General features: G+C 33.1%; 1 protein-coding gene across 9 annotated transcripts in view; it reads left to right on the top strand.

Moving 5' to 3' along the window:
- The window catches only part of LOC150097938 (protein Jade-1-like), a 335,931-nt gene that overhangs the window by 92,000 nt on the left and 231,152 nt on the right, over positions 1-12,779 (top strand). For all 9 annotated transcript variants that reach the window (XM_090405951.1, XM_090405944.1, XM_090405950.1 and 6 more), the window contains 2 exons: positions 2,854-2,913; positions 11,232-11,320. In XM_090405951.1, the coding sequence (XP_090262077.1) occupies positions 2,854-2,913; positions 11,232-11,320 (149 nt within the window). The remainder of the gene's footprint in view (positions 1-2,853; positions 2,914-11,231; positions 11,321-12,779) is intronic.

Below are 12,779 nucleotides of genomic sequence, written 5' to 3'. Positions count from 1 at the left end.
GTATGGGTGGGTTTTCTATACATTCACCAACAATCCCCCCTCCCTTCACAACAATATGGAGTGGTGAAAACACTATACAACAGGACTAAACTAATCTGTTCCATTGACATGGCCCTAAACACTGAACTAAATCACATCCTCAAATCACATTCTCAGCCAATGGCTATCCCCCCCCAAAATCCAAAAATATCGAAACCTACAAACCATAACCCCCCTCCACAACAATAATTACTCTAAATCCATCACCATTCCCTACATCTGAGGCACCTCAGAAAAAATTACCAGTATCTTAAAAAAAACATGATTTGACCTCCTGTTACAGACCATACAGAAAATTGGCATCCCTTATCTGCTCCACTAAAGACCAACCACTTCCCCTAGACCTACCTGGTGCATACCAAGTCCCTTGCAGTGTAAACTGTCTTACTTTGGCCAAACAGGAAGGACAGCAAATATCCGAATTCTCAGTTACTGTGTCGTAGTGCCTACATGCGCGTGCCATTTTTTGTAAGTATATCGGAAATATTTATTAAAGTGTAATTTAATTTATATTCATATCTACATTGTCAGTTCCTTAAGTGATTTAGTAAAGATAACTGGATAGGACAATAATGGATTAATCCCTTCCTCAGGCCAATTTCTACTCAGAACATTTAAAAACTATGGCTCAACACAGCCATACTCAAACTATTGGTTTGACCGAGCTATGTAGATGATGTCTTCTATTTGGCCACATGGTCAAAACACATGAAATAGATTTTTAGTGTATTTCAATAGCCAACATGCTAAAATACACTTCGCGATTGGTGGTGGGGGGGGAGAGAATCAAATAACTGTCTGCTTTTTCCTAGATAGAATAATCACACACCTTCCAATGGTTCATTATTGTTTTCTAAAGATATTTCAATTACACCATCATTCAAGCCCAAGGGTATGGTATCCTAAAAACTCTAATGCACAAAGCCAGAAGCAAGAAAATGTAAGAAATGAAGAGGTTGTGGTGATAACTAAATCGAAGTTGATCAAAGAATGATAAAGAACATTTGAGATTATAAATGTATAAAGCAGTGTAACTGATATTCTGAAGTACAGTAATGGCTGGCACCTCTCTCCTAGTATGAAATTTGAAAAGATAACGAAATTGACATACTGCAGCAACGATAATATAGCAATAGAGAAATGCTTAAGACTAACAAATTGCTGCTAATAAATTGATAGAGAATGAAAAGATACTAAGACACTGGAAGGAAACATTGTTTACCATAATACCAAAGAAAGGTGATCTCACTAAATTAAAAAAAAAAAAAAAAATGAAAAGGATATACAAGATGTAGGAAGTTTTTCTACTTGGTTACAAAGTACATTATACTCGACAAATTATGTTCTTGTTTTAATCCTTTACCTAAGCATAAGCAAAGTTGGCATTGTGAAGTATCTTCACAATTAGTCTACTTGTATAGAGGCTGTTGACTTCACATCCGTTGCTTTAGTATCTCATCATGTAGAAACAATGTGAGAAGGATCACTATTCATGCCAGTTTCAACCATTTTGAAGTCTCATCGGTAGGAGCTAGATACAGAAAAATATTTAGGCTAAATCAATGTAGAAGAAAGTCAAGAATTTAACAATATAACTTCTTGTCAATTATAATATACTGTAATAGACATGCAGAATCGGAAGCATTGTATAATAAATAAAACAAAAATGATAAATTGAACAACAGGTTCCAGAAAGAAATTAAAATCGACCAGCAAGCAGTAGATGTTATGAATTTTACATGCTGAGAATGTTGATCCTAGAGGTGGAACTCAGAAAGATGAGAATACAAAGATAGTCAGAGGCAAGTATTCCTTTCAGATGATTGCATAATGGAAATCATCTGTATATTATATATATAAAAATATAAATATTAATAAAAAGTTTTTATTGATATGAATCGAAGGCATGGAAAATGACAGAGAAACAGGATACCAAATTACATAATTTTCAAACAGCATTTTCATAAGCTATTGCAAATATTTTGGTCACTTTGTGTAATAAACAATGAGTTATATTAATTTGCAATGCCAAAAAAAAAAAAAAAATTATTGTGAGTGAAATAAAAAAATATATGCAGATGTAAAGTGGATTGTCCACATGTTTGAGAATGAACAGAGGACAAATTCTAAGGGTAGTTTTAGTGGATTCCAAAGGAAAAAGAGAAGGCCTAAATCTTAGCAGTTGAATGATAGAAAAAAATTATTGGTTAGTTGAGCATAAAAGGAATTTATTGGAAAAGAGATAATTAGAGAACATCGATTTTGGCCTTCTGTGCCACAGCACAGGAAGAGGTAGGTAGGAATAATATTCAGGAATAATAGTTACTAAACATATATGAAATACAAGGAGCAGTACAACCAAAATAATAGGATTTTCTTTCCTCTCAGAAAACTATGAAGAATGCATTATAATTATCACCTCCTATCCAAATAGACTTTCAACTACAAGACTTGGTATATTTGCTTTGATATGGCAACAAAATCTGTCAAATTGAATTAATGTTGACATACTATTTAAAAAAACATGGATATGAAGAATAATACAATGACTGATAGATTTCATCCAACAAAGCCTGTGATAACTTATGATTTTCCAGTAAGTTAATTCTACCAATATAGATGTAAATTTTCTAATATTATGACCATTTCATTAAAAAATAATGTATATGCAACAAGTTGTTGCTTAGGTTACAGTTTATTTTAAATAAGAAGTGAAGTTCAATCCAAATATGAAACTTTTATATCATATCAGTATAAAATATAAATTATTAAAATTTCTGTATTTTGCTTTAGTTGAATGTTATTGATTTTTAGGTGGTACAGCAACGAAACGACGTCGAAAAGTTAGTGCCAGTGAAGATGATGAGAGTCGAGGTAAAATTAAAATATTTCATTATGAAGTATTTATTGCAATATGTATAAAATAATTATTACTATTACAGTAAAACTGATTATCCATGGGTTGGATTAACTGTGGTCCTCTGTAGTACATACTACTTTCATTTTTTTAAAAAAATTCTCTGTATAAGTGGAGTAAAATAACAGTCATTATTGCATATTTTAAATAACATTGCATCATAATTAAACAATATTGATCATCCTTCTAGCAGAACTTATTTGTCATTACTGTTTCCTGTTCTGTCACCAGAGTGCACAGTCAAGCGTATTACAAATTTAATATAGTCTCTTTTGTCTGTTAAATATTATGAAAGCTTCTTTCTGTGCTCTTGTGCAACCAAATTTATCTAGCATTTCAACCTCTAAAAGGTTGGGAAAAAGAATTGTTTTAACAGTAGAAAATAAATTGGAGATTATCAAAAGATGTGAAAATGTTTCATCACTTGCAGCCGAATTTGGTATTGACCAGCAAACTGTACAGGGCAATTAAAATCGAACCCAAGACAGACAAATTTCTTTATAAATGTGATAAATTGCTTGTATTTGACAAAGAAAATCTCTCAAAGGTGTTACAACTGAACAACCAGAAGGTGTAATGTAAAGTGGATTTTACGACAAAGCTGAAGGAACTCCAATATTTATGACCATTGATTTTAAGTAAGGCAAAATATTTTTTGAAATATTAGATGTGCCTGGACATATTTAAATTTTCTTCTGGTTGGTTAAAATGATTTAAAGAGAAGTATGGTGTAAGCGGAATTAGAAATACAGGGTGAAAAGCTCAGTGCAGATAATATAGGAGCAACATTATTCTGTGATGAATTAGCAACAATTATTAAAGAGAAGGCTCTTGTACAATCACAAATTTACAATGCTGATGAAACAGGATTTTATTGGTGAGAAATGGCTGCTTTCATGTTAGCATCTGTACAAGAAAAAAAATTGACCAGAATATAACATATAAGAATTCTTTGCTGCTCAAATGCTTCAGAAGACAAATTAAATTAGACATAGTAGGAAAATCAAACTCTCCTAGAAGTTTGAAGGACACAACAAATATTCCAGCAGATTATTATAATCATTGTAGATCTGTATGGATGACTTAAGGATATTTTTGAAAAATGGTAGAAAAATAAGTTCCTTGTGTTAAAACATTTCTCTTTCAGAAAGGTCTTCCCTACAAAGCAATTCTGTTTCCAGTAAAACAGTTTTCTGCAGAAAATGGCAATATTGTCGGCATTCATCTTCAAACATATCATCACCAGTTCGACCTATGGACCAAAGTGTGATTGAGACCATGAAACAATTGTATAGAAAAACTCAGCTGTTGGACTTTAGCTGAGTAAAAAATCTTCTTTTATTTTGAAAACTTACAGAGTGAAATTCCTCTTTTATTTTGAAAGTCCCTAACGATTAAAGATATCTATAACCTTTCTACAGCTTGCACAGAAATTAAAAGTGAAACAGTTAAAAATCATTCAAAAAAACATTGTCCGATAACTTTGTAATTGCTGAAGATAATTTGGAAGTGGAAGACTCAAATAATAGTGTAGAAATCATCACTGATATTTGAAAATCAATTCAAAATATTAACAGTTGCGAAGACTTAGATGAGTAAAATATCAACGAGTGGTTAAATATAGACCATCAGTTCCCAACCAGTGATATGCTTACTCCCAGCGTACGTGCTGGACTGTTCATGGGGGTACACAAAAAATAATCAGTAATGACGGAAAAACAAGTAAAGTAAACAAAATGCATTAAGATTGGCAATGATCAAAAATGTCAGCATTTAAAAACAGCTATTTTAAAAACAAGGAGTATGATTTATAGAAATGGGTTTAAAAGGGGTACACACGTGGAAAATGGTTGGGAACCACTGATATAGACAAAAGTGGAGATGGATATGAAAAAATGACTGATGATGAATTAATCCAAAGTTTGCAAGTGACAGCAGAATCAAGTGTTTCTCTCAATGAGCATGATGAGGAACTACAACCATTTTACAAAGTAAGTTGTAATGAAGCCCTAACAGCTGTAGAAACATTACTTCAATTCCTGTAAAGTCAAGATGATGTTGATTACATTGAAGTTTTACAAATTCGTGGACATGAGAAAAATCAGCTTGGCTGTTGTCCAGCAATTGCCAGTCTGGTTAGCTGAGTGGTTAGCATATCTGCTCTCCAACCAACAGGCTTGTGGGTCATATCCTGCCATAGGCATATATGTTTGATTTTCTTGATATAGGAGATGAATTTAATCACTGGTGTGAGACCATTTCCTTCTTCCTCCTCCCCTACTTATTTATCCTGTGCTATTCTCCATGTCATCAATATGTCCTGCAAGGCATGCAAAGATAATATCTTGAAATCAGCCTGAGAGAGAGTCCAAAGCTTAAGTCTATATAACTCTACTGACACCATATGCCCTTAAAAGATGCAATTACAGTGGTAAATTTTGACAGTGGCTTGAAAAAGTTTCATGTTTGGTCTCTAGAGTAGGGTTTTTGACTAAGCAAAATAAAAAAAAAATACCGTATTTTTCTGCGTATAAGATGATACTCTTTTAAAAAAATTTTTAGACCAAAAATTGGGGGTCATCTTATACACAGGAGGGGGATAACTGGTTGAGAGACCTGCAGTTGCTGTGGCGAAACTGCCTGTACCTTGTCTCCGTGAACAGGCTTCTGCCAATCACTAGCCTTTGTTAACTCTGTCGATTGATGTCTGAATAAACCAATCAGAACTCTGAAAGCATTCATACGTCTGCAACTCTTTGGCGGGTTAAGTTAATGCATTAACAATATTTTTAGCACTAGTCCATAAAAATGTCCGGGGGAAAAAAAAACAGAGATTGTCATGCCTGGAACTGAGTGATGCATAATTTCTTATTATGTATCTTAAAAATATTACCTAATTACTAAATATACTTTAAATATTCTAAAAGATAACAAATGTGTTCTGTTTTATGTTTAAAATATTGATTTCTTAATTTCGAAAAAGTAGGGTTCGTCTTATACATGGGGCGTCTTATACACAGAAAAATACAGTAATTAAAATGGAAAATAATTCCTATCCCATCCACAGTACGAATTTACAAAATAGCCTTTTGTGAGTGTGAGCTACATACATTTATTGAAAAGAATGATATCCATATTTTTTTAAACAAGCGAAACAGAAATTTAATTTAAAAAAATGTTTCCAAAAGCAACTTTTTTGCTGCTTTGTTTCATTATTGCACACATAAGTTACAAGGTTTTATTTCCTCTGAAACTATGCTTCTATAGTATAGTCATATGGATGACTTAGCATTTCCTCTTTAGTGGAAACCCAGCTTCAAATTCTATCTTTGACACAAGGAAGGATGAGTTACCTGAAGCTGAGTTACTCAGTCTCATTTAAAGATGACAGAGTTTTTCCTTTTGCACAACAGATGAGTCGGAGAACTGAAATGTATAATGCGTGACTTTGACTGCTTTGACATAATGTAAAGTATTTTGTTAAGTATCTGGGTTCATATCCCAATTAGGACAAAAACATTTTTAAGGGCTTCTTCAAAGGTTAATTTTTCAATGTCATATGACGACCGTAATGTTTTTCCTTTTTGAAACTGGTGTGTCCCTGGGCATGCAAGGTGCCTGCCAGGTACTGTGCAGTTGTAAGCTGTCCTACGATGGCCAAACAGGCAGGACAGCTAACACCAGAATTGCCAAATACAAGGACTACATCTGGTTCCACCACTATGGTCACTCATGGCTTGTTAACCACATCTTGTACAGCCAACACAGATGCAATGGAAAAAGGCTATCTTACTCCACAGGAGAAAAATTTAAATATCTACCCAAACCTCATCAACTTTGGTTGTGTGAAACTGCCTCAAATTTGGAAAGCCCTTACCCTTAAAATTTCAGTCCAAGAACAAAGAACACCAATCCTCTAGCTCAGGGGTGGCCAACCTTTTATAGTTCATGCGTCAATTTTTTTCATTTTTTAGTTAAGATGCGCCATACAAACTTATACCACTTTTCAGCCCTTTTAAAATATGGTAATATGGATATATTTAACAGTTATGCATAAAATGATTTATATGGTAATATAGACACTTTTAGCAGTTTTAAATAAAAGGATTTCATATAAAGACAAGATAAACATTAATTATTTTATTGAGACTTGAAATTGCTTTGCTTTTGCTAAACGTGTAATGTTTGGAGTTAAATCAGTTACAGAAAATTAAAAAAGCATCAAACAGTTTTTCAAATTTGAATCAGTCAGTCATGATCGTAGTTTGTTCTTAATCATTTTCATTGATGAAAATGCTTGTTCGCATCTGTATGTAGTTCCAAAATAACAGATATAACTTTGAGCAAATTTTCTCAGTTCTGGAAAATTCACAGGGCAATGATAGCCAGAAATTAATTATATCAGAAGCATCTGGGAGTGATGGAAGTTCATTAAATTTCATTTTCAATAAAGAATTGGTTTTGAGATCAGTAAGTTCCATTTGTATGCTACTAGGCATTGTCAAGATTTTTTGTTCAGTAAGTGAAAAGGGATTTATAAATGCAAGTATGCAGTCTTCTTCTTCGGCAAAATCGCTAAAATGACTGTTAAAGGACTCTTGCAATAATCGGAGTTTCTCTGTATATTCTGTAAAGTTGTCATTATCTTCAACAGATTCATTATGTTCTTTTAAATGTGGAAATTGACTTATATCCCCATTTTCTAACTGGGAGATGAACAGTTTTAATTTCATTTTGAATGCACTGGTGTCATTTACTAAGCTAGGAAACAATTTGTTCTTGCCCTGCAGTTTCAAATTTAGATCATTGAGGCGGCTGGTAACACCAACTAAAAATGCTAAATCAAATAGCCATTTCTCATCACACAACAGGGCTTTTTCCTCATGCAGCACATCCTTCTCTTCCAGAAAATTACGAATACTTTATTTCAGCTTCCAATATTTACTGAGAACTTGTCCTTTAGTAAGCCAGCGCACCTCACAATGAAGGATGATATCACCATATTCCATATCTAGCAGTTCACAATACTCTGTGAATTCTCTTTTATTTAACCCTCTTGCTCTAATTTTATTCACACACACTTTACAACTGGTATCATAACATGCTTCAAATTTAGAGTTTTTCCACACAAAGATTCTTCATGTATAATACAGTGATACTTTAGTAGAGAACGACCTAAAAACCTTTGAAGTAAAGTTAGAGTCCCAGAAACTCTACCTACCATTGACGGTGCTCCATCAGTGCAAACACTGATGAGCTTACTAGAGTCTAGTTGTTGATTTTCTAGACATGTCTTTACTTTGTCAAATATGGCTGACCTTCTGGTTTTTTCATGAAGTGACTCAAGACTGATAAGTTCTTCAAAGATGTTAAAATTACCATCAATTCCTCTTATAAAAATGCTTAATTGGGCTGCATCACATATGTCAGCAGATTCATCCAAGGCTAAAGAAAAGAAAGAACAAGCATGAACATGGTCTTTCAATTGCTCAGTAACATCATGGGAAAGTTCTTCGATGCATCTTGTAATTGTTTGCTTGGACAGAGCAATTTGGTTTACTTTTCTTTCAACATTCTTATCACCAAGACATTTTGCAAATTTTTCGAGCCAGGGCTTAACAACTTCATCTCCATCAGAGAAAGGCTTGTGTTTTTTAGCCAACACAAAGGCAATTTCATAAGACGCCTCCAGCATTGCCACACTTTCACAACTTCGTTTCACAAATATATTTTCTCTTTTTTATTTCTTCCTTTTTCTTAACCACATATTCTATCTGCAACTCAGACCCAGAAACTAACTTCAGTTTTTCTTCTAATTGAGCTTAATGTTTTCTGTAGTGTCTGTTAAGATCATGTCTTCTATTATCTGAGAGAGAGTGCTTTCACAAACAATGCACAATGGTTTTCCTGAAGGACCCGCAATAAATAAGAACTCATTTTCCCACAGTTCATTAAACTGGCGCTTGCTATCATTTTCTGCTTTTCTTCTGCTCATTTTCTTTTGCATAGTAATGGGTAACTGACAGTAAAAAAAATTATTTCAAAAAGTAAAGCTTATTATTAAATAATTTATTTAAATTATTTTATCGTTTTAAACATTATGAACATTCAAAAACAGTTCTACAAGTTTTAGATAAGATTCCTGTTTTCATGAAGGCCTAATACAGTTCTATAAGTTTAAAAATCATATATATATATTTTTTTTTCATAGAGAGTTTTCGTCTCTCTCTCATAATATATTATGTCCAATGAAATACGAGATCGCTTCCTGCCATAAAACAGTCGATCAGCTGGCCATCACACACACACAACCCAAACATCCTCATTATGAAAGCTTTGCTGATGATCAGTTAAATTTTAGGAATAAACCTACTATATGTAAATAAAAAGGAAAGATATTGTATAAAAAAACAAAAACGCACACATACAAATACACTGAATAATTGCAGGTTTCAGTAATCAGCAAATTAGGGGAGAGAGCAAGAACTTGACACATGCATTCAAAATGAAAACATTTATTTTTAAATTTACAGAACGATATTAAGCCTTCATAAAAACAGAAATCTTATCTTAAACTTAAAGAACTGTTGATAAAAACATAAAGTTCGAAAACACAGAATTGTTCACTCACATCGAATCAGAAGTTCATCAAACATTATGATACGAGAGTTAGCTGTAAACTGATTGAGTAACTGGTGACGCATGTCAGCATTTGCCGGTGCCTGTTGCTTCAAGATCTGCTGGCCATCACACACACAACCCAAACATCCTCATTACGAAAGCTTTGCTGATGATCAGTTAAATTTTAGGAATAAACCTACTATACGTAAATAAAAAGGAAAGATATTGTATAAAAAAACAAAAACGCACACATACAAATACACTGAATAATTGCAGGTTTCAGTAATCAGCAAATTAGGGGAGAGAGCAAGAACTTGACACATGCATTCAAAATGAAAACATTTATTTTTAAATTTACAGAATGATATTAAGCCTTCATAAAAACAGAAATCTTATCTTATCTTAAACTTAAAGAACTGTTGATAAAAACATAAAGTTCGAAAACACAGAATTGTTCACTCACATCGAATCAGAAGTTCATCAAACATTATGATACGAGAGTTAGCTGTAAGCTGATTGAGTAACTGGTGACGCATGTCAGCATTTGCCGGTGCCTGTTGCTTCAAGATCAAACAAGTATAATAAGTGCGCACTCTAGAATTCAGTGGTAGGTTAATTGTGTTTATATAAATCGTATAAAATTTTTTTTTAAAATTTTTCTCAGTGCACCACTTCTAATCATGCAATGCGCCATAGGTTGGCCACCCCTGCTCTAGCTCGTTAGGAGGCACTGTTTAGAGCCTCAGGCTTGTCTTTGTTATTCTCTTCAGTTATACCCTATGTAGTGCCTGCATGTACATATGTTTGTTCATTGTTCTGTGATGATGGCAATTTTACTGCTGAAATAATGGACATATTAAGTAATTCTAATTAACATGGTGTACATTGTAGTTTCCTTAAATAATAGCATTATGTTAGTAAAGATTACAAAATTTCATTTGGCAAGCTTTACTTTCTGATACTAATCAAGTCATAGTATTCATATATATAAGTTGTAAAAGCTCTAGTATGTGAGATGATTATTTTACAAAACCATATTTTTTAAAAAAAAGTTATTTCAGTGATATTTGCTGTGCAAATAACATAGCAAATATCACTGAACTTTTATGGTTGTCAAATTAGGGCAACATCCAAATTTCTGGTGTATCAAAAACATAAGGTAATGCACCTTTTTTTATAACATAGGCATGAAGTGTATGCATTTGTCCAATAGTGTATGTATTCAGAGATTATTTTTAAATACTCCAAAGATGTAAATTTCTATTCTTTACAGCACCACTCCAATAGTGGCTTAGCTATTGAAAAACAAGATTTATAACAGTATCCTCATTTTCATCATTTGTTAGAACCCTTCCAGACATTTTTAGTAATAATGCTGCCTGGACTGCACTAACCAGATTCAGTAAAATTATTAAACGCTGATTTTACTATTTATGTAAAATCAGCCATTTTCTACTGACAAAACCTAAACAGCAACCTGTTAGCATTCATTTAAAACTGTGTATGTATTCACAGATGATTTTTAAATACTTCAAAGATGTAAATTCCTATTCTTACAAAGCATTGTGAATGGTTAAAAAAAAAAATAATAATAATTAAACGCTATATACAGTTAGCATGAACATCTATATAATAACTGTTGATTTGTTTTTAGGACCATTATCTTCTACACCAAAGAATTATACCTCGCCACCAATGTCAAAGATATATAATAGTTCTTTTAGAAATAATAAACCAGCTGAGGTAAGTAATTTTACACTATTAAATTAACATGTGCATAGCAAAAATGAAAAAATTATTTCACTAAATAAAAAAAAAAGTTGCTTAATTTCAACTAATATTTGAAACTGGTCAGAAATCGAATAATACTTCTTCTTCTTTCACTATGCGTTATTCCTGCTTCCTATGCAGTTGAACTGTTGAATTCTTTTTTCTTCTGTGAAGAAAATGATGAGGGAAACTGTTTGAAAGCACAAAAGCAGATGGAAAGATGAAGAGAAGTTGGTTCAAGTTTTAAGCTGGACTGTAAATATATGTTGCCCAAGCTACTTGTATTCTTGCAATCTTTGAAGAAAATGGAGAAATGTTGATGGCCAATTTAAAATTGACCATATACTATAAGAAGGGATATTACCAGAGAGGCCACATATCACTTTCACACCAGCTGTCATACTTTTCTTGACCTCGTTCACACTACTTGCATTCACCACCTCCAAACAACTTATTCCAATCACACACTGTTCTATTTGAGAAAAATGTAGCTCTCATCCCCTTTCTTGACTGCATTTATTCTCAGCTTCCATGGATGTCATCCCATCTTTTCACCATCGTCTGTTAAATGAAAAATTCCATCTTCTGATATCCTGTATTGACCTTTTCAGAAGTTTGTAAGTCTCAATCTGTCATCATTCTTTCTGTTTGCTGGTGTCTCGGTTTGTTCTCATAATTTATATTCCAAAATCCCAATATCATCTTTAACATTCTCCTTTGCACTTCTCTGTTGTATCTACATCAGCTCAGAAAACAGTTGAGTGAAGTCAGGTGCCTTCCAAAATGCCTTCCTTTTCTTTGCATGTCAATGTTTGTTTTGACATTGTAGTTATTCAGAGGTCAATGTTGCATTAGCCTCTGAACTTATACTTTCTTGATTAACATGTCTTTCTTTGCATCATGAGCAAGCAGCTGTGTTGTATCACACATAGCAAACAGCTTTATGTAATGGTGGATGGTTCCTTATCAATTACCTGTTTCAGTTGACCTCCAACCTAGTACACAATTTTGCAATGACAGCACATTGCAATCCTCCCTTTCATTTGATAAACATTACTCTACATCAGTGGTTCCCAAACTTTTTCGGGCCACCACCCCTCGAATCCATAAACTCACCGTCAGTGCCCCTGTGTCTTACCTGAACCCACCTTACATTCAGAAAAGCGATTCACATAACCCACAAGGAACGGTAATAATATTTTAAAAACAAATATTAATTTATAATTTAAATTTATTTTAAATCCCAAAAAAACCCCATTTAACTTTAATAGCAACTTTACATTAAAATCTAATAAAATATTGTAATATAAGGCTATTCAACAGCAGCTATTGACTTGAATGTTTTAAAAAAAATCCTTAATGTGATGGATGGACTTCATGAAAACTAGACATAGTTTTCCTATGTCTAGTTTAATATAACTTAGCAGTAGTC

The sequence above is a fragment of the Typopeltis vanoorti genome, chromosome 16, assembly GCF_054136105.1.
Source record: "Typopeltis vanoorti isolate ZY-2024b chromosome 16, IOZ_Tvanoo_1.0, whole genome shotgun sequence".
Lineage (NCBI taxonomy): Eukaryota > Metazoa > Arthropoda > Arachnida > Uropygi > Thelyphonidae > Typopeltis > Typopeltis vanoorti.
This window is presented reverse-complemented; position numbering and strand designations above follow the sequence as displayed.